The sequence below is a fragment of the Vidua chalybeata genome, chromosome 19 (genome assembly GCF_026979565.1).
Source record: "Vidua chalybeata isolate OUT-0048 chromosome 19, bVidCha1 merged haplotype, whole genome shotgun sequence".
Lineage (NCBI taxonomy): Eukaryota > Metazoa > Chordata > Aves > Passeriformes > Viduidae > Vidua > Vidua chalybeata.
The window spans coordinates 2,101,584-2,123,368 of record NC_071548.1 but is presented as its reverse complement, the minus strand read 5'-3'; the positions used below and the strand labels follow the sequence as shown (position 1 = coordinate 2,123,368).

Sequence of the window (21,785 nt, the reverse complement as noted above, 5' to 3'; positions counted from 1 at the left end):
CTGTGTTGAGATAAAAATGGCTTGACTTCCATGCCAGAATTTTTCAGCTGATTAAATGATGAGGATTGCACATCCTGCCAGTTGCCAAATAGACAGCACAGATAGTCAGTTACAAGTGGCCAAGAGCAGAGGGTACTTAGCCAAGGTTTCCCTAAAAGCATGGAGATGTAACATCTGGACTATTGGCTGTAGTGTGGGAGCTCTTACTAAAGCTGCCTTGCTTTTGGAGATCTGGAAGTTGTCTAGTAAATTCTGATTTTTGAAAAGTGTTTCAGGGAGTGGGGGCCCAGCAGACCTAGTGCCAATATTAGGAAAAAGTAGAAGCTAATAATGATTAGAATTTGAGGACACAGTGATAAATAAACATATTGAGCCCAACAGCATTTGTAAAGGGAAGTAGTGTTCCACAAACCTAGTGGAGGATCAAAGATATGTGGATAGGTGGGAGAACCAGATGGTACTGTCTAAATGAATATTTCTAAGCCATGTGAGAAGGTATAGCTAAGTCTGTGTCTGTGATGGTATTTAAGATAATTTTGAGAAGTGATCCTGGACAAGGACAGGCTGCTAATCCTGCTGCAGATACGTAAGAGTCCCTGGGGATGGGGTCTGAGTGTCCAAAGTGGCTTGATCTAAAGCAAATCCCAGGAACAGCTTGGGGGGAACTCAGTCCAGCAGCTCTATTTATGTATATATTGCACTGGGGCCCTCCTGGGATCCTCTTTGTCCTTGATGAACCTCACAGCCCTACTCAGTCACGTCCCCTGTACCCTTCTGAGCCTGCTAGCAGGTTATGAAACAGCCCTCAGTAGGGATTACCAGGGCATCAGGAGGACCTTGCCTGCTGCTGAGGACTCCTCTGCTTTTTGTAAAATGTATTCTGTGTCTGGGACATCAGCACTGTGCTTTGCTCGAGCTGTTTCAAAGCAGGCATTTTGAGGAGGAGTGAATTTCTGTTCACAGCAAGGTTGCTTCTCCCTGTTGCCTTCTGACTGCCCACATCAGCCTCAACTTTCACCTGCAGTGCTGCCAGCAGTCAGGTGCAGGGCTGGGTCACTGGGCATATATAAATATGTATATATGTATTTGTATGTATATATACACATATGTAGGCATAAACTGCCTTCCCAGGCACATCTACAGGCTGGGTGAGGAATGAATCAACAGCAGCCCTGAGGAGAAGGACTTGGGGGTATAGGTTGACAAGAAGCCCAACGTGGCCATGTGCACTGGAGCCCAGAAACCCCCTCTGTGCTGGGCTGAGCCCCCAGTGTGGGCAGCTGGTCAAGGTGGGGATTCTGCCCCTCTGCCTCAGGTCAGACCCTCTCGGGGATCTGGAGGCCGAGATGACTCTGAGATTGTAAAAAGTCTTTTTCTCCCAGCCCGCGTGGCCAAAGAAGAACTCAGAATGCGCAGGGTCGGCTTCTCAAGGTTGTTTATTTTCTCTTCTCTAGAACATGCTTTCTCAAGGAGCTGCAGTCTGTCTAGCAGGTCAGTCTGTGACAGACTCCCCCCCGTTGGGGTGGTGTTACCATTTTATACCAAAAACTCCGTGTGCTGTGTTTACAATAACGTGCCAATAATAACGTGACAATATCTGTCAGTGATGTTGGACAGTGTGTCTGTGCCTTAAACCAATAGAAAAGTGTCACCAGCACAGCAAGACATGGAGGGCAAGGAGGAGAAGAAGAAGGTCAGGACACACCCAAATCCCTCCATGTTGTTCCCTTGAACCCCTTATTTTAAAACCCCAAAATTCTACTTTTTCACCCTGTGTTAATTCAACCACCACACTGCTCAAACCCTTGTGGCTTGTAATTCCTCACGCAAAGTTGGCAGCTTTTTCCACGGGCTAAAATTCAAGCCACTGGTGTTTTTGACTTTGTGCCAAGGTCCCCGAGCCCCCTGCCAGGGTCTGGAGCCAGCCAGGGCAGCCACAGGGATGTGCTGGGTTCCCACAAGACCCCACCTGCAGAGCTGCCCCAGCCCTGGGCCCAGCACAGGCAGGAGCTGGAGCTGCTGCAGAGAGCCCAGAGGAGGCCATGGAGCTGCTCCAGGGCTGGAGCCCCGCTGGAGCCAGGCTGGGAGAGCTGGAGGTGCTCACCTGGAGAAGAGAAGGCTCCAGGGAAACCTCAGAGCCCCTTCCAGGACCTGAAGGAGCTCCAGGAGAGCTGGAGAGGGACTGGGGACAAGGGATGGAGGGACAGGACACAGGGAATGGCTTGCCAGTGAAAGAGAGTAGGTTTAGATTAGATATTAGGAAGCACCTGGGAGGGTGCTGAGGCCCTGGCACAGACTGCCCAGAGAAGCTCTGGCTGTCCCATCCCTGGAAGTGTTCAAGGCCAGGTTGGGTGAGTCTTGGAGCAACCTGGGCTAGTGGAAGGTGTCCCTGCTGGTACAACCCATACCAGGAGATGAGAGTAACCCAGGCTTTGTTAATAAATCACTTTGGGGTGCATTAGCATGAAATAACACTGAATGATCAATGTGGTTTTTAAGAGGTGAACATGGATTTCTCTGATATCCACAAAGAATGTAAACCCACATTTTGAGTGAGGCCACGTTGGGCAAAGTTATCAGGATTATACTGGAGACTTCATAGGAGGTAAGTGTCTGCCTGACCAGTTTAGGAAATTCAGGGTAGTTTTGGAAACAGAATATAGACAATGACCAACTGACTCTATGAGATTGCTATTTATGCTGCCCTGGGAATGTTGGTTTGCACATCACTTTCATGAACAAAAGTTGAAAGTAGATCTCATTTTAGGTTTAAATGTCCTCTAAATTATATTCCAAAGTGACTTGAAGGATTTAAGAAATTTAACTTGAAGTAAGATCTTGCAAAGAAGACACAAGAATTAAAAGAATAATCAAAGATTAAGTGGGAGTAGGAAGGAAGGTGCAGTAAGTTATTATTTGGCCAGAACATTTGAGATAACACCTATTTTATTCCTAAAGCAACAGTTATAAGGGATAATTACATTCTGTTTCAGAGAAAAAATTATTTTCTCAGCTAAGGAAGTATTAGATGAAATTTCCTGGTGAGAACAAAGCAGGATGTCTGATTGGACCATTTTAAAAGTGGCTGAAACATTTCGAAATACCTGAAGCAAGATTTTTAATTGAATAAATAAGTTTAAAATAAGCAAGATAAAATGTAAATCTTAGAAGAAATCAGGGTAATGATTAAAATGCAACACTCAACTTCTCATTATTTACATGGCATAAGCTCTACAATTTTTATTATGTAGGCATTGCTCAACTACAGATTAATGAAGGACAAAGCAGTGACTACAAATAAAAGTGATAGAATGTCACATTCTGTGCAATTCTCTCACTTTACAGCACTGGAAGCATTTACTCTTCACTTTCTGCCTTCTTGCTGATTTCCCGGCTCTTGGCTCGGAGCTTGTTGACCTGTGACTCTGCAATGTCAGCCCGCTCCTCGGCTTCCTCCAGCTCGTGCTGGATCTTGCGGAACTTGGAGAGGTTGACATTGGACAGCTCCTCCTGGAGATAGGAGGACGCATAAAACACATTTTAAAACAATTCCACTGTAAAACTGCTAGGTGAAACTATGAAATAAAGAAAGTGAAACGAAGCAGAGACCTACTACCACAATGTTGACCTGGGTTCAAACAGAGCTACACAGGGGAAAACATTAACACAGAATCCCACTTCCACCTGGATAAAGACTGAGTGAACACAGTGATACTCACAGCTTCCTCAGCTTGTCTCTTGTAAGCTTTCACCTTAGTTTGCAGTTTGTCCACCAGATCCTGCAGCCTGAGAACATTTTTCCTGTCTTCCTCCGACTAAAAAGAATGACAAGACAGAGAAGCATCTCTTTTACCCTCCTCTACATGAAATAGAGAGTAACATTTCTATTTGACATTCCTGCCCAGTAAGACAGAAGTGATAAGCTGTATATTGTTAAAATGACAAAAAAGATAGTAATCTTCTGGTGCTTTCATTATTCTCCTTTTTGTATGTGAGACTCAGGACAGAGAGAAATCCGTCAGGGCTACATTTTGGGTTCCAGGAATAAGAGTGTATCAACACAAAGAAGATTCCTGCCTTACCTGGTAGGTGAGTTCCTTCACCCTCCGCTCGTACTTGCGCACGCCCTTCACGGCTTCAGCGCTGCGCTTCTGCTCAGCATCAACCTCCCCTTCCAGCTCCCGCACCTGCAAGGACAAGCCCATCCCTGCAGCTTCCCTGCCAATGTCTCTCCAAGGACACGCTCACTCACGCACAGCCCCAGCCCTACACACCCTGGCCTCCAGCTTCTGGATCTGCTTCTTCCCTCCCTTCAGTGCCAACTGCTCGGCCTCATCCAGGCGGTGCTGCAGGTCCTTCACCGTCTGGTCCAGGTTCTTCTTCATCCTCTCCAGGTGGGCACTGGTGTCCTGCTCCTTCTTCAGCTCTTCTGCCATCATGGCCGCCTGATCAGAGCAAAAGGTCAAAGCCATTTTGGGGCTGGAGATATTTTGGGGAGAGTACATTCATCCTCAGCAATGCCAGGAGTGCCCAACTCACATCTGTGATGGCCTTCTTGGCCTTCTCCTCAGCATTGCGGGCTTCCTGGATGGTATCCTCCATTTCACTCTGGATCTGGGAAATGTCCGTCTCCAGCTTCTTCTTGGTGTTGATCAAGCTGGTGTTCTGTTGAGCAACATCAGAGGTTTGTTTTTGTAAGTTCATTATTTGAAATCAAGAAAATTATAGAATTTTTAATAATTTAAGACACAATTATGTGGAAAAGCAATACCAGAGATTTTCTAGTAAAATTTCTTTTCACTGGGGAAAAACATATTTGGTTTTTTTTCTTTCTCCGTTTTTCATTAATTTGAAAAAAGTGTTCAGGAATATAATCTGTGCAACATCTCATCCACCAAGGCTGGCACAGGAAAGTAACAAAAATAGAGTAAGGGAAAAGTCACCAGTGCACACATATTTTTCAGCAAAGATCTCTTTTAGTAATGTGATGAATACACCACAAAAGAGGACTGTCTTCCTCCAAGTTGAGCATCCAATGGTGATTGGAATAAACCATAAAAGTGTTCACCAAATGGCCTCACCTGGGTGTGGAGGAGCTGAACTCTCTCACTGGCATCCAGAAGCTCCTGCTCAGCCACTTTCCTCGACCGCTCCGTCTGCTCCAGGGCTGCCCGGAGCTCCTCAACTTCAGCCTGCAGCAGGTTTGCTCTGCGCTCCACCATGGCCACCTGCTCCTTCAGGTCCTCTTGTGACCTGAGAGCATCATCCAGATGGATCTGGGTGTCCTGTAGAGCCATTGAAAGAAATTATAAGAAGATTTAGAGCTCCTGTGGACTGAAAGTATTAATCAAGATATTCCTCTGTAGGCAATTTCTGTTCAACAGACCTTCAGCACTCCCTGTGTATTTCTCAGGTTCTTCTGTGCCTCTGCAGCCTGGCGGTTGGCATGGCTCAGCTGGATCTCTATTTCATTCAGGTCTCCCTCCATCTTCTTCTTCAGCCTCAGGGCTTCATTCCTGCTCCTGATCTCAGCATCCAGGGTGCTCTGCATGGAGTCCACAACACGGAGGTGGTTTCTCTTCATCTGTTCAATCTCCTCGTCTTTCTCTGCTATCTTCCTGTCAATCTCAGACTTCACTTGGTTGAGCTCAAGTTGCAGGCGCAGGATCTTCCCCTCCTCATGTTCCAGGGAGGCCTGGGAAAGAAAAAATAAGAATACTTTTCAGGTGACAAATGTTGAACCTGAAGCTCTGAGTAAAAAAGAGTGCTATGTTTAGAAAATATCTCTACTTTTTTAAGACGTCTTTTCCGCATTTCTCTTGGAATGAGATAAGCAAGATGGAGATCCAAGACACATAAGACAGCAAGAAATAATACTGTGTACCTCAGCTTCCTCCAGAGCAGCCTGGATTTCAGATTTCTCCTGCTCAATCTGCTTCTTGACTTTCTCCAGCTCATGAATCGCCTTTCCTCCCTCCGCAATCTGCTCCGTGAGGTCGGAAATCTCCTCTGCAAGGAAGGGTGAAAAGCGCCATGGTCAGGCAGAGAGATGATTGCAGAAAGGCTCTGGTGCATCAAGGTGCCAGGCAAGATCTTAACCCTGCAGGCCCAGATGGTTTCAGATAGACAAGCTTGTGAGAAAGGCCAGTGAGGAGCAGAGGGACTTACGCTGCAAGTTCTTGTTCTCCCGCTTCATTGTTTCCAGGTGGTCCAAGGACTCCTCATAGGCATTCTTCATCTTGAACAGCTCCGTGCTCAGAGAGCGCGACTCCTTCTGCGAGGCCTCCAGCTCAGCCTGCGTTTCCTCATACTTCTGCTTCCATTCTGCCAGGATCTGCAGAGAAACGGGCTGTGAGTAGGGCTGTGGCCATCACGGGGCCGTGCTCTGGCCAGGAGTGCTGGTGCTGGAGGCCAAAAGACCTTGTCGAAGTTCTTCTGCTTCTTATCCAGAGCAGCGCAGGCAGCATTGGATCTCTCCACATCAATCATCAGGTCCTCCACTTCATTCTGCAGCCTCTGCTTTGTCTTTTCCAGGGAGGCACATTTGGCATTGACAGCCTCAACATGTTCCTCTGCATCCTGCAGGCGCTGGGCCAGCTTCTTCCTGAGAGGAGAGCAACACAGTGACATGTTTGCGCTTGGATGGGTGTCAGTTCTTTACTGTCATGAGTTTGTAACTTTGGAGGTTTTGATCCAAATTCTTTCCACAATGTTTTTTATTGTCCACAAGTGCATGTAGCCAACAACATCTGTCACTTCTGTGTCTTTTCACTTTAGGAGGATTAGGCCTGTCTTAGTCCTTCTAGCCCTAAAGCCTATGTTTTCCCTTCCAATCTCTCTCTCTTTCTTTCCCTTCCTCTCTCCCATTTTTTTTATAAAGACACCCTATCCTTGCCTCCATTCTTATCTTAACCCACTCTCAGAGATTCCAAATTCCCTTGACCAGTTTCGGTCCTCTCCAGTCAATTGCCATCCTGCTTCCCCACATACTTGGCCTCCTCGAGCTCCTCCGTGCGCTGAATCGCGTCCGTCTCGTATTTGGTTCTCCACTGGGCCACTTCGCTGTTGGCCTTGGACAGGGCTCGCTGCAGCTCCCCCTTGGCCTCCTGCTCCTCCTCATATTGTTCCCGGAGCAAGTCACAGTCGTGGCGAGCGGACTGCAGGGCGTGGGCCAGGGAGTTCTTGGCCTGTGGGAAGAATAGCGGTGTGACAATGAATGGAAATATCCTGGCAGATCTCCTGACAGAACTGCTGATGGGCACTGATTCTGCTGTGAGTAATGGCAAGCTACTGAATGAAAATAGGAAGTCCAGGTATCTGCAAAACAATTAACATGTAGACTGTGGGGAAGGAGGAACAAAACTAGTATGGCAAGGCTTGCACTGTATTACTTAAGTTTTTTTTCCTCCCCTTCATCTTATTGATTCTGTAATTTCATTTGTATCTAAAGCTCCTCCTAGACAGAAGGAATCCAATGGACAACTCAGAATTTGGAGAGCCTTCTTACCTTTATCTCTTCCTCTAGATGCCTTTTGAGTTCCTCAATCTGTTGGGTGAAAGCCTGTTTGCCTCTTGACAGCTGAGAAATCAGAGCATCTTTCTCATCTACCTGGCGTGAAAATTCACCTGGGAGTGTTCAGATGAGTAAAAAAACTTGTTATCACTTTTGTAAAAGTATTAATCTTGATAATAAATGCCCATATACAAATACTTTGAGCTAAACAAATTTTTACTTCTTTCCTGGATTCCTAATCACTGATACCCACATTTCTTAGAGGCTAGAAATGACGTGTCATGGAAAATCCCACCAGACTTACTCTGTTTGCATTAAGCCTTGAGTTTACAGAATGAGTACTACAGTGCCATCCAGAGGGATTACAGCCCATGGGAAACTGAGGAGGTTTAAAAGGCCAAGCAATCCAGGCAAGGCCTCATGTGATGAGTAGGGGGAACGATCACTCTCCCCTAACCCATTGGCAACGCTCTAATGCAGCTCAGGATTCTGTTGGCCAACTTCATCACAAAACACTCCTTTGGCTCAGGTTCAACTTAGTTCATATTCAATCCTCCAAGACTCCAAGTCAGTTTTACTTTTTTTTCAAAAGACCCAGGTAATATACAGTATTCTTTTAAAACCACAAATATCTTACCGGATTCTGTTTGTAGCCGAGCTCTTTGAGCACTAATGTCATTAATTATGCGCTGCTGTTCCTCCTCCTTTGTCTTAATCTCACTCAATTGATCTTCTAGGGAACGACACATCTTCTCCAGATTTGCCTGTTTGCATGAGGAACGGAAGGAAAGATGTTTAATGGTTTAATCATAATTTGTGAGAATATGAAGTCTTCTAAAGTAAGAAATAATTATTCAGAAGCTGAAATTTCTCAGTTAACCGATATATATTTCTATGAAGCTTGTGTCCCCAGTTCCAACACCTGTATATTCCCTGCCCCTGGTAGGGTGGATGAAATGATATCACCAAATGATTTAACTAATACTGAAATGTTTAAACACACACTGAAGTTGCAAAGTCCAATAGTTGATTCTGAACTACGACTAACTAAAATTTCTATGTTAAAATACAAATATCTGATTATGTTTGAATCAATGAGAAGAAATATTTATGTACCTTGGCTTTGGAGACAGACTCCATGTTGCTGGCCAAGTCGTCAATCTCCATCTTCAGCTCACTCTTCTCCTTCTCCAGCTTCTGCTTCACGCGTTGCAGGTTGTCGATCTGCTCGCCCAGCTCAGCTGTGCTGTCCGCGTGCTTCTTGCGCAGGGCGGCAGCCGTGGCTTCGTGCTGCAGCGTGGCCTCTTCCAGGTCACGGCGCATCTTCTGGAATTCTGCCTCACGCTTCTTGTTCATCTCCACCTGAGCTGCTGTGGCACCTCCTGCTTCTTCCAGGCGCTCGCTGATCTCCTCCAGCTCCCTGGACAGGTCAGCGCGATGCTTCTCTGCTTTAGCGCGAGAGGTTCGCTCTGCCTCAATTTCCTCCTCCAGCTCCTCAATACGGGCCTGCAGAACACCAGGGACCCTTCACACCCGTGCCCTCCTCCTGCCTGAGCTGAGCCTGAGCAAGGCAGGGGAAGGAATAGAGACTTGCCTGCAGCTCCTTGATCTTCTTCTGAAGTTGCATGCCCAGGGCTTGCTCATCCTCAGTTTTACTTTGGATCTGGCTGATCTCAAAGTCTTTCCTTTGGGCCAAGTGAACCGTGTTAGAGCTCAAAGAAAAGAGACAAGTGCTGCAGCCCAGCACTCAGGTGCCCCAGAGCCACACTTACTTCTTCAGTTTCTCATCCAGCTGCTGCTTATCATTCTCCAAATCCATGATGTTGTCCTGGGCCAGCTTCAGGTCTCCTTCCAGTTTCCTCTTAGCTCTCTCCAGGTCCATGCGCAGTTTCTTCTCTTGCTCCAGGGACCCTTCCAGCTAAACACAACAAGACCATCAGGGCTCTGCCAGCCAGGCTGGACTCCATACCTGTCCTGTTCCTCCTCTAGGTCTGTGTGCTTACATCATCCACTTGCTGCTCCAGCTTGGTCTTGGCTTTGGTCAGAGTATTGACTTTGTCTTCCTCTGCCTGCAGGTCATCCAGGGTCTGCTGATGGGCCTCTTGGAGGGCTTTCTTCTCTTTTGTCAGCTTGGCAATGGTCTCATCCAGCGCTGCCATCTCCTCAGTCAGGTTTTTCACCTTTGAGAAGAAGGGAGCAAGCACAGACAGAAAATGGTGCTTAAAACTTTCTAACAAGACAAGACTTTCCAGAGTGTGAGTGACAGGTTCTACCTCATACCTTGTTTTCAGTGGCATGTTTTTCCTTCTCCACCTTGGCCAGTGTTAGCTCAAGGTCATCAATATCTTTCTTCAGCTCTGAACATTCATCCTCCAGCTTCCTCTTCTTAGCTGTCAGCTCAGCATTCATCTCTTCTTCTTCTTCTGCTCTCTCTGTCAACTCCTTAATTTTGGCTTCCAGCTGGATTTTGGTTTTGATGAGCTGGTCACATCTTTCCTCAGCATCAGCCAAACCATCAGCTTCCTGCATGATTCATTTAATAAAACAGTTTTCAACCTGGGGCTACTGGCTCAGATGTACTTTTATTCTGTAGACATCTAAATGCCGTCAGATTAATCCAAATACTTTCTTGTAAATACAGTTTTAAGGACATTATTGTTGCTACATTCTTACTTCAAAGGAAAAAGGGAAGCAGTGAACTTTCACACTGTGTTTCTTGAAGAGGCAGGAACCATAAATGCTAGAGCCCTTCCTCCTCCAGCTGATTTCACTTGTGATTCTCCAAACAAAATATGTTAGGACCTCCAGACAACCTTAATTGGTCAGTTGATAACATATCAAAATTGTAAAGTATATAAATTTCTATAAAGATGTGGTAGAGACTCTGGGAGAGCTCCATTGGTCAGAGCATGGTACTAAAACCACCAAGGTTGTGGGTTCAATCCTGATGTGGGCCATTCACTTAAGAGCTGGGCATCATGATCCCTCTGAGACTCTTCGAACTTAAACTATTCTGTGATTCTAATTGCTTCTATTAGTTACTGTGTGGGATTAAAATGACATACTACAAACAGTACTATTTGCTGACTGGAAATTGATTATTTCTCTCCTGATTTAAAAGTGTAAGGAACCATCTGCAATAGTTAATTGCAGATGTATTAAGGTTTCCTGATTTCAGCTTAGCAATTCTATGTGGTTTTTGTTCCTATTTTATGAAATATGTGTATATTTAAAAATAATTGGTATTTTGGGATAATATTATTTTACTGAGACATTTGGGATGATTTTATATAGGATGTTACAAGCAAAAAAATTTAGCAATACTCACAGCCTGCACTTGGAGCTGCAGGTCATTTTTCTCCTGCACCAAGGCCACCATTTTCTCCTCCAGCTCCTTCCGCTTTGCCTCAGACTTTGCAAGCTCTTCCTTGGTTTTCTCAAACTCTTCCTTCATGTTGGCCATTTCCTTCTCAGACTCTGCACTCTTCAGCAAGGGCTTGATCTTGAAGAACAGCTTCATCCATGGCCAGTGTTTGACATTCATGAATGAACGAACATTGTACTGGATGCAGAAGATGGACTCCCTGAAAGGTAATAACAAAATATATTTTGGCACATATTTTTAAATCTATAAAACATATTTAGCAGTATATGTTAGTATATATAGCATGAAGTTCAACACATAATACTTCTTATTTTTGTATATATATATAGTATCTGTATATAGTATATTTGTATACATATATAGTTCTGTATATCTCTACATGTAAAACATTTATCATGTATTATCCAATATAGATTTCTTAATAATACATAGATCATGTTTTATATATAACCTATATATATTTCCACTGGAAACCTTCTAGTGTTAAGTAGAGTATCAACCTGTATGGACAGTTTTGAAGTCCAGGTGTTTGGCTTATTTTATGGCCAATGAAAAGGAACACTTCTATAAGTTGACTTAGTCACTTTTATGAAATTTATTAAAGGGAAGAGGATGCTTCTCTTATGACAGAAATATGACTTTCTCTCATTTTACTTAGCAGTGACCTAAAATACTTTGCTTAGACTAGATATCGAGTTTCTCAACATACATATGATATAGGCATTTAATGACTTCAGCAACAAAGTATTAAAAAATTGTTTCCTTAAGATGGGATTTTATACTATTTCATCTGTTTTCAGGATATACTTTCATATTGACAAATTGAATAAATGAGAAATAAATGAGACTCTTTGTGAAGCAGCTTATTTTCAGTTTTGTTCATGCCATTAGTATCTGATAAGGATTGTCCCAGCAAGCCAAGTAAATATCTACCTCCTCTCCATCATTTTCTTGAACTCCACCCTCATCAGGAAGCCCCTACACATGGCCTGGGTGCGGGTGATGAGTTCTGCCAGCTTCTCATCCCTCATCTCCTCCAGGAGTCCCAGCAGCCCAGCTTTGAAGAACACCTTCAAAGAGAGAGGCAATGTTGCAGCACATCACTGTCAGGTAGAGAGAGCAAAGCCCAGGCAGGCAGAGAATGGGGGGTTTGTACCTTGGTGTGTCCAAATTTGTACTGGGTGTGGTCCACATCGATTGACCCAAGGAGCTTCTCAGAAGCCTTCTTGCTATCGATGAACTGTCCCTCAGGGATGGCACTGGCATTAAGCACCTTGTATCTGTGGAATTGGAGGAAGATAAGGAATAAATAATAGCCCTTTGAAAATGTCTTTTTTTTTTTCCTTTTCCTCAATAGCTATAGAAAGAACCTGGATGACTCACTTGGACAAATGACTTTTGTATATCTAAAGGCAACTTCCATAGTACTTAAAACAATTAGGAAATACAAATGTGGATATGGTGGAGGGTGATGAAATATAATCTGACCTCTGTTTAAAGTCAGCATAGAGGATTCTGCTGGGGAAGCCTTTCCTGCAAATCCTGATCCCTTCCAGCACGCCGTTACAGCGCAGCTGGTGCAGCACCAGCTCGTGCTCCATGGCACCTAATAAATCACAGAACAAAACTGTATATCATTTTACTGCACAGAGAAGATCAGATATATCACACCTCGGAACTTTAACAACTTACCAGGTGTTTTTGTTTCATTAGGAATAAGGCACCGCACAAAATGAGGATGTGTACTTCTCAAATTGCTCATCAGCTTGTTTAAATTTTCCTTAGGAGCAAGAACAAAGCCTTGAGTTTAGAAGTGTCACTTACACAATCTCAATACTAGGTGTAGATAAAAACACTGCATTAAAGCCATGATAAGTAACTTTTTTTTACAGAACTTTTGGGCAGTTCTGAAAGAATACTTCCCAAGATTCAGTAAGAATTCCTCTTTACTAGAGGCAAATTATTTTATGCTTTCTGAACACAAAGATATATTAGATCAATCTAAGGCATTTCTGAACTGAATTTTCTGTTTTTCTTTTCATAATGTGGTAAGTTTAGAATGATTATTCTACAGTACCCGGAAGAGAGCTGAGACGGTCTGGAAAGAAGAACCCTTCTTCTTGGCACCCTTCTTGCCGCCACCACCACCACTGCTCTCTAAAAATAATAAAGCTTTTTTTAATATAGATATAAATAATAAGAATATAAATATTATTTTTATAATAATAAAGAAGTGAACAACAAAAGCACACAGAATCTGAAAAATCTTATATATTCATCTTAAAAAATCTAGCAAAAATAATAATATGATCAAAATTTGCAAATTCAGACTGTGGTTAAAGTTACAAAAAGAAGCTTGAATTTTTCAGACGACAGTAGAAGGATATTTAATGACTTCAAGCTGAAATTTAGAAAATGCAGTTGGGAAAAAGAACGTGACATTTTGCATAGAAAGATATTTGAGGAACTAAACTAATAGCTAGTAAATACACCAAATGCAGTGTTTATGTATCCTTATATCTAAGGGTATGCATAAATTTAACAGCACGTTGATACATTTGACTGCACTCACTGAAGTATTTGAGAATGGTCCATATTGCAGAAATCTGGTTTCTCAGCTGGACTGGCTTAATGCTCTAGTACAGCTGCCTTGTTCTAAAACCTACAGATCTATTAAAGTCTCTAGGGAGTAGTAATATCCTTTATTAGACTGAGATCCAAAAAGTAGATGAGGTTTTGGGTTTTCAATTTTAGAAATGTAAATATCGTTGCAAAATATTATTACAGCATTTTAATTTCTTTTTCTGTAAACTATAGTAGAACTGATTTCAAAGAAATCACCTGCTTCTGCCCCACCAGCAGATGCAAAGAGCAAGGCCAAGGTCTTCAAGGATGACTTCTGATACAGCCCCACAACAGTTTCATTGAGAGGGTCCTTGTTCTTCTCCAGCCACCCAGTGATGTTGTAGTCCACTGTGCCAGCGTAGTGCACCAGGGAGAAGTGGGCCTCAGCCTTGCCTTTGCCAGGCTTGGGCTTCTGGAAGTTGTTGGACTTGCCCAGGTGCTGGTCATAGAGCTTGTTCTTGAAAGAGGTGTCAGTTGCCTTGGGGAACATGCACTCCTCTTCCAGGATGGAGAAGATGCCCATGGGCTGGGAGGAATAGCAACATGTGAAGGAAGTGTGGAAAGAAGAAACAGAGGCAATGTATGTAAGAAAGAGGAATGGAAGATAAAAGTTATACCAAAAAATCCTCCTCAGTGTGTGTAATCTTATGTTTCTCAGAAAGGGCATATTGTTAGTGGACATGCCATCAGTTATACAAAGACACGCTCCCCCATAAGATTCAGGGTTGGGATGTAATAAAGATCTAGCATGTAGAAATTAATTTTGTACATGTTTGGTGAAAGTGGAAAGCAGAATGAATGAAAGTAGTAGCATTCAGATCTAAGGAAAAAAATTAAACTTCCTATATGCTCTTTCTTTAAAAACGAGACAGAAAATTTCTTAAGAAACGTTAAAATAGAGATTTTATAACTGAAAAACTGTTAAGCATGTGGGGGCCAATAACCTTCTCAATGAGCTCAATGCAGGCAGCCAGGTCCATGCCAAAGTCAATGAACTCCCATTCAATCCCCTCCTTCTTGTACTCCTCCTGCTCCAGCACGAACATGTGGTGGTTGAAGAACTGTTGCAGTTTCTCATTGGTGAAGTTGATGCACAGCTGCTCCAGGCTGTTGAACTGCAGAAGGCAAAGATTTACTTACTTGTGAATTTCAGTTCCAGGAATACCTTCCATCTTCCAATAGGCTTTATGCTTATCCCATTAAGGTCTCCATGACTGGAATCTTGAATTTCTACTGCTGGAACTGGACAGGTGACTGGCATATTCCATCCTCTAATATATCTGACCTTTTAGGCCCTGGCACTATCTCAACATATTTCTAAGCTCTGAATAGATCTGCAGAGCTTAGTCCAAGTCTAGCTTTTCATTTGTTTGAATTTGTGTACATTACCTGTCTATTCCCAAGCATTTGGAGGATATCTGGCTTCAGCATTAACAAAAACTTCCTTTAAAAAAGGCATATTTTAACTTCCTAAAAGACTCTGCTATTATTTATCAGTTGTTCAACAGTTTTCAACGCAATTTTCACTTCTTCATTCAACAACAAACATCTACAAATACATACAGCCCTGGGGCATACTGCATGCAATGAGAACCAGAAGGGTACCCTTCCTAGAGGAAAGGTAGGATTATCTAATAAATAGAAATAACTGAAATAAAGCACACCCCAACCCCCAAATTATTCCAATTTCCTAATGCCTCTTCCAGGAAAGCTTTATGAAGATCCTCCTCTTACATCAAAGATCTCAAAGCCAGCAATGTCCAGGACACCAATGAAGTACTGCCTGGGCTGCTTCGTGTCCAGCTGCTGGTTGATGCGAACAACCATCCACAGGAACATCTTCTCAAACACAGATTTTGCCAGGGCACCCACTGAATTGTATACCTAAGAAAAGGTTAAAGGAAAGCTACGATCTGCAGCAGAAGAGGAAGATCAAAATTTTTAATTCAAGTCTTTTTTTTTTTTTTTTTTTTTTCTATTTTCACTTGTCTCTTACCTGCTGCACAGTTTGGCCTTTGGTCACGTATTCATTCCCCACCTTGACTCGGGGGTAGCAGAGGGCCTTGAGCAGGTCTGCTGAGTTCAGACCCATCAGGTAGGCAGCCTTGTCAGCAACTAAGGAAACAAGCATAGAGCAGGATCAGATATTAACTCTCCAGAGAAAAGGTCTTGTAGCAATGCAGATTTCTACAGAAGCCTCATATACGTTACCATGTCCTTTAAAATATTGTAGTTTTTCTTGACTTATTATTTTTTTCTGATTTAATCTATATGATTAATAAAGGTAAATATTATTCCAGTACTTTTACAATGAACGTGCAAGAGACTAGACAGACAAAAGGACCAAGAGCCATGAAAACAGCAGATCAAACAGTCACAGTTTCTGAATAAACAGAATAGGAAAGTGATTGGTATTCAAGTACACGACACTGAAAATTGTAGTCAGTGAAACTCTCCTGTCATTGGAGAGAGAGAGGTAGATTAGTGAGGTATAATGCTAAAGGTATGACAAGGATATCTTGTACAACTTTCGTAATCGGAATATATTGTCCCTAAGGATAAATATCAAACACGTTAAGTCTTTCCCAGCTCCCTTTTTATCTGCAGCTAGATTAACAAATACAAACACCACAGCACAGCATATCATCTGTCATCACTTTCCAATTTGCTGCCTGTCTTGTCCCACAGTGAAGCTGATAGCAAGTACCAGTACTATTTACAGAGTACTTCAATGTGAGAAGGCCAAACCTCATTATATAAGATTTAAACACAGATGCTAATGTTGAGCTGCTTTTATGTGTTATTTCCAACAAGACATTTAAGGCACATTCATAACTAGAAAGATGAAACAAGAAGAAAATTTCAGTTTTGTAGATACATATGGATGTATATGCACACTGTGGTTGTACATAGGCTACTCTGCTATAATTATATAATTATTCATCAGTACTTGAGAGCTGTTCCTGATTCTGTGTCAAGTCTAGCAAGTTTCCATTCAAAGCAAAGTTTGCTTTACTTTTGCCTGACTCATACTCTGACAGAAAACAGAAGCATGCTTTAGGAGTCACTGGACTTATTTTTTTGCTTTGTTCAAAATAATCTACAGGTTCCACTGAGTTGTGTTCCTCCAGAGAAGTCCTCTGGCTAGGATGCACTGCTATTCTACAATACTGGCACTGGGGAAATGCACAGGCTGAGTCATCATTCTGACCCTCACATGCTGCCTTCAACTCAGTGAGTGTTCACTGTCTCCCATGCTCTGGGATGGGTTCTGCTGGTACCTTCGGTGCCATCAGGCTCTGCCTGCTCCTCTCGTTGTTTCTGCTTGAACTTCAGGTTCCCGTAGTGCATGACAGCCCCTGTCAGCTTGTAGATGGCTGTTTTCTCATCAGCACTAAAACCCAGGATGTCAATGGCACTCTGACAAAAGAGTTGTTAAGGTGAGTACCCCAGCTGTTAAAGGCCAGAGAAATGAAACTTCACGTGACAGAACTTCTGCTACGTACGTCGGTGGCCATCAGCTCCTCCTGGTCGTTAATGCTGGGAACTGTGATCTCACCCTGACTCACGTACAGATAGTCATAGGGGTTGGTGGTGATCAGTAACATCTCTGAAAAGAAGGACAAAACCCAGCCAGGTTAAATGCAATCGGCACAGAAAGGAAGTCAAAGTTGTTCCGTGACCTTTGCCTGGAGGAGTTAGTGATCTTTCCTACCAATTAGCTCTGGCTTCTTGTTAGACATGATCTGATAGAAGATGTGGTAGCTCCTTTCCGCCTTGAGCTGGAAAGTGACTCTGGACTTCTCCAGCAGATCTGGTGAGGAAAGTAGGACACAGTCAAGCACAAGAAGAGGGGAAGGCTGGAGGGAAGGGGGATCAGGCCAGGAGGGTGTCTTACAAGTTTCAATGTCAGCAGAAGCCAGTTTGCCTGTGGCACCAAAATGGATTCTGATGAATTTACCCTGAAAGCAGCAGGAAAGTCAGTTGAGATTTATTTTACTAATCTGGACAGCAAGAATATTCAAATTGGTGTTGTCAGTTGTGCCAAGTAAGAACTCACAAAGCGTGAGGAGTTGTCGTTCCTCACGGTCTTGGCATTTCCAAAGGCCTCCAGCAGTGGGTTGGCACTGATGATTTGATCCTCAAGTGTCCCCTGAAACAGATGTCTTCTTGTCATGATCTAGCTCATCAAGAAATTGGATAGCTGCAGGGTTCTAGGCCTGGGAGCTCACCTGCATTTTGCCTGAGGTCTGCTCCTCCTTCTTCTTGTCCCCGCTGGCTGCAATTGTTGCAAAGTACTGGATGACACGCTTTGTGTTCACAGTCTTCCCGGCCCCGGATTCTCCGCTGCCAAAGGCAAGAGAGAAGCAGAGGGTGCGTGGTCAGGCAGGAGGTGCCCTGGCACCGGGCAGCCCCGCAGGGACCCGTGCAGGGGGTGTACGTACGTGATCAGGATGGACTGGTTCTCCCGATCTGTGAACAAGGCAGAAACACGGCACTTAAAACTCAGTGAACAACAGAGAAAGAATGAAGCATACATAAGTTCAATGTTTTGCCTCATGTCAGCTTGACTTGAACAAGCAAACCTTTCCAAAGCACATCACTGGGTGCAGAGATATCTTTCATTTAACACAGTGGAAACAATGGTATGAAGATAGTAAACTCCAACAGATGTGTGTGTCAGAGGCAAGAATGGTTTGAAAAAGTCTCTTCACTTTGCTGAGACAGAGTATCCCTTCAGGGAATTGAATGTCCAATGCCCCTGAGGCAGAAAGAGGCACTCACCAGTCAGCATGAACTGATAGGCGTTGTCAGAGATGGAGAAGATGTGTGGAGGGGCCTCCTGGCGCTTCTTGCCTCGGTAGGCCAACACCACCTCGGGGTTGTACACCGGCAGCCACTTGTAGGGGTTGACAGTGACGCAGAAGAGACCCGAGTAGGTCTGTGAGGAAGGGACACAGCACGTTGCCTTCCCCTGAGCCTGGCCCAGCAGCTCCTGAGTCTGCCCAGAGGAAGCTGCTGCTGCCACTTACGTAGATCATCCAGGCTGCGTAACGCTCTTTGAGGTTGTACAGCACGGCGGGTTCGTGGAGGTGGGTCATCATGGCCATGTCCTCGATTTTGTCATACTTGGGAGGGTTCATGGAGAAGATTTGATCTTCCTTCACAGTCAGGGTCTGTCAAAGGGCAGGAAGGTACATACATGTCAGCTAAGAGCCAGAGTGGGAATGTACTGCTTTTGATAAATTTTGCATTTTACCCACCTCTCCCCCTTCAGTCTTGACAGTGATCTTTCCTGGTTCCCTGCTCTGAATTGTGCTCTTCACATAGGACTCTTTTGCATGTACCACAAAGACAGATGACTTGGCATCAAAGGGTTTGTTCTGGGCCTCAATTCTCTCCTTCTCTGACTTTCGGAGGTAAGGAGCTGCCTCCCCAAAGATGGCCATCTCAGCGTCCGTGGACATGGCTGCTGCTTACCACACGTAATGCAGCAAGTATCTGAGGATAAAGCATATATTAAAATACTGTGGGATGGAACAAAACACTCCTATAGCACATTTGATTGCTCTTCTTTTGGTATCAACTAAATTGCCTTTTCTTTTTCTGCTAATTCAGAGTTCTCTTCTGCATTTTTTTTCTATTATTATTCTTTTTTTTTTTGTGTGGTCAGATTGTTAGTCATATTGGACAATTTCATTTACAGAAGAATGCTTTCTGTGTTTTTGTATTTGGGGTCCCAGCAGAGGAAGGGCATGGAGCTGTTGGAGTGAATCCAGAGGAGGCCATGGAGATGCTCCAAGGGATAAAGCCCCTCTGCTCTGGAATTAGGCTGGGAGAGCTGGGGTAGTTCAGTCTGGAGAAGAGAAGACTCTAAGAAGACCTTCCAGCAACCTTTCATTGCCTAAATTATTTCCAAGACACTTGAAGGGGAACTTTAGACAAAGGCCTGGAGCAACGGGACAAAGGGGAATGGTGCACAACTGAAACAGGATGAGCTTAGATCAGATATTAGGAAGAATAATCTTTACAACAAAAAAAAATTACTTTGCCTTCTTAGCCAAAGACAAACTTCACGACACAAATTGGTGCTATCAATTCAAGTGAATGGGTGCAATTTCCTGACTGGTTTTGTCTCTTACAACATGTTTTTCCACTTGATTAATATGTTATAATTCAAATGAGACCATTCCACAAAATAATCATGGAATGTTGAAAAATTGTGCCAGATTTTCACCAGCAATTTTAACACTGCTTATATTATCTCGCATTTTCTTATAAGATTCCTAACAGGAATAATACTAACTCTTCCTAGGAGGAATAAGGTTGCTATATTATATATCTTAGTATACACTATGTCAGTATTTTTATTATGTTATTATATATTACAGTATATTAGTTTACATTTGTATATCATATCTATATTGTACATTGTGTTATTTTATAGACACTGAATGCTTTTCTCACAACATATCCTTATGATAATATCAAAAACTATAATATAATTGTAGTTTAGTATACATTGATATATGTATGTAATGTTTCAGTAGACTGACTTTTAAAAGCATTAAACTATTTTCTTTTGATTGCTTTGTTTGACATTTCCTGAAATTAATGCTATGCTAATTCTCCTTCACTGATTCAAAGCATGCTGGTTTTATTCCTTACAGGATTGCTTGTTGACATTTTATAATTTTGAGGGATATATTCTACTGACAATATTTCATAAAATTAACATAAATTACTGTAGAAAGTAAACACAAAGAATTTATTTTCCTCAGTGTAAATATTTAAAACTCAATTTAGATGCAGTTCCATCTCTCTTTTTCCGGTTATCCAAGTAGGTATCATTCTTAATTCCGTTCCTTATGATTACAAATATTTGCTTATATAATTTTGTCACAATTAGGCAATATTTTCAGAGGCAGAAACAAGCCTATAAGGAAGCTCAGACTGAAATGTTTGCTTTTAGCACTTTGATGTTTTGATACACAAAATTCTATCCACGTTCCTGAAGTTTCCATGTGAAAAAAGAACATATTAACATTATTTAAATATATATTTCTTTTCCTGTTGCTTCACAGTCACTGCCAGTGACCCGTGATATTTGAGATAAATGCAAAACACCCACCCCAAATAATTGGAAATTATTATAATTTGAATTTCTGATGGGTTTTTTTGGTTTTTTCCCCCCTCAGGACAGTTTCTCAAGGAACTGGTATCTACTAGAGATCCCTGGGGAAAATGTGGGCAATGCTGCAGTGATCAGTACTTTAAAGATCACACTCTTTATTATCTTGTGACAAAAGTAACATCAATCCAGCCCAGTACTCATGCTGCATTTATACAATGGACACAGTTATAAATACTACCAAGATTTCCAGCATACCTGCACAGAAGCCCTGCCTTAAAGCAACTCTACCTTTCCCTAAAAAGTGAATAAATGAAGATCTTACCTTTTGTGAGACAAAGGATTGCAGATTGGAAGACGGACAATATTAAGAAACAGGATTAGTAACTTCCTTCTTACTGCTGCACCCCAGGCAACATTTATAGACTGAAACCAAATGGATGGTTGGAAAGCAGACTGAAAATCCCAGCTGACACTGGCAGACCCCCATTGAACGAATGTGAGCATCCGTAGGAATGCACTGGAACTTGTGGAATGCAGAGCCAGTTTCCCTTCTTTCCCGACCTCCCTAGTCCCAAGCCCTGAAACTCTTACCTTAGAGATTTCTGAGAAAGGACAAGACACACAGATCTCAGGGTACTTTTATAGGATCTGATCTGCATATGTAGCCACCACCTCCTCTTTCTTAGGTCAAAACATTTCTGGCAATCTTAACTCCTAACAGAATTGCGATTCATATAGAAGTGAATGGATATAATTAGACATAACAGGTCTGTGAATCAATGTCCTATAAATAATTTGACAAGAAAGCATGAGAAGGGGGGGAAGTGGGAGGGTGTGCTAAAGGAGATGAAAGGGGCTTCATTGGTTCTGTAATCCATTAGATGCTGACTCGCACAGAAAAAGTGAAGAGTAAGAGCCAATGTGTCTCATAGGAAACATGTAGGGATGGAGAGAAGCCACAGGCTCCTGCCTGCTGCAAGCACTCGGAGTCCTCAGTGTGGAAAAGCAGGAGGGGTCCTACTGAGAGGCAGGGATACTGCTAGAGGAAGAAAATCCCAGTGCAGGAGGAAGCATCTGAAAAGGAACAGAATTTGCGGAAGTGAGAATCAGGAGATGATAAGAATGAC

At 43.0% G+C, this 21,785-nt stretch overlaps 1 protein-coding gene across 1 annotated transcript; it reads right to left on the bottom strand.

The window, feature by feature from the left end:
* Nucleotides 1-2,979: 2,979 nt before the first annotated feature.
* LOC128797847 (myosin-1B) lies at nt 2,980-19,009 on the bottom strand. The gene is made up of 38 exons (XM_053960751.1): nt 18,788-19,009; nt 18,557-18,700; nt 18,309-18,465; nt 17,969-17,996; nt 17,756-17,870; nt 17,584-17,676; nt 17,422-17,485; nt 17,239-17,337; nt 17,030-17,133; nt 16,805-16,943; nt 15,520-15,638; nt 15,258-15,407; nt 14,468-14,638; nt 13,740-14,049; nt 12,976-13,055; nt 12,591-12,678; nt 12,387-12,504; nt 12,055-12,178; nt 11,832-11,968; nt 10,842-11,097; nt 9,794-10,036; nt 9,517-9,693; nt 9,286-9,431; nt 9,108-9,198; nt 8,630-9,019; nt 8,151-8,277; nt 7,508-7,626; nt 6,991-7,187; nt 6,421-6,604; nt 6,169-6,334; nt 5,885-6,009; nt 5,387-5,695; nt 5,082-5,285; nt 4,540-4,665; nt 4,275-4,445; nt 4,083-4,187; nt 3,720-3,815; nt 2,980-3,510 (listed from the first exon to the last, which is right to left on the bottom strand). The coding sequence occupies exons 1-38, from the start codon at nt 18,989-18,991 to the stop codon at nt 3,358-3,360; spliced, it is 5,829 nt and encodes a 1,942-aa protein (XP_053816726.1). The 5' UTR covers nt 18,992-19,009; the 3' UTR covers nt 2,980-3,357.
* Nucleotides 19,010-21,785: the final 2,776 nt, after the last annotated feature.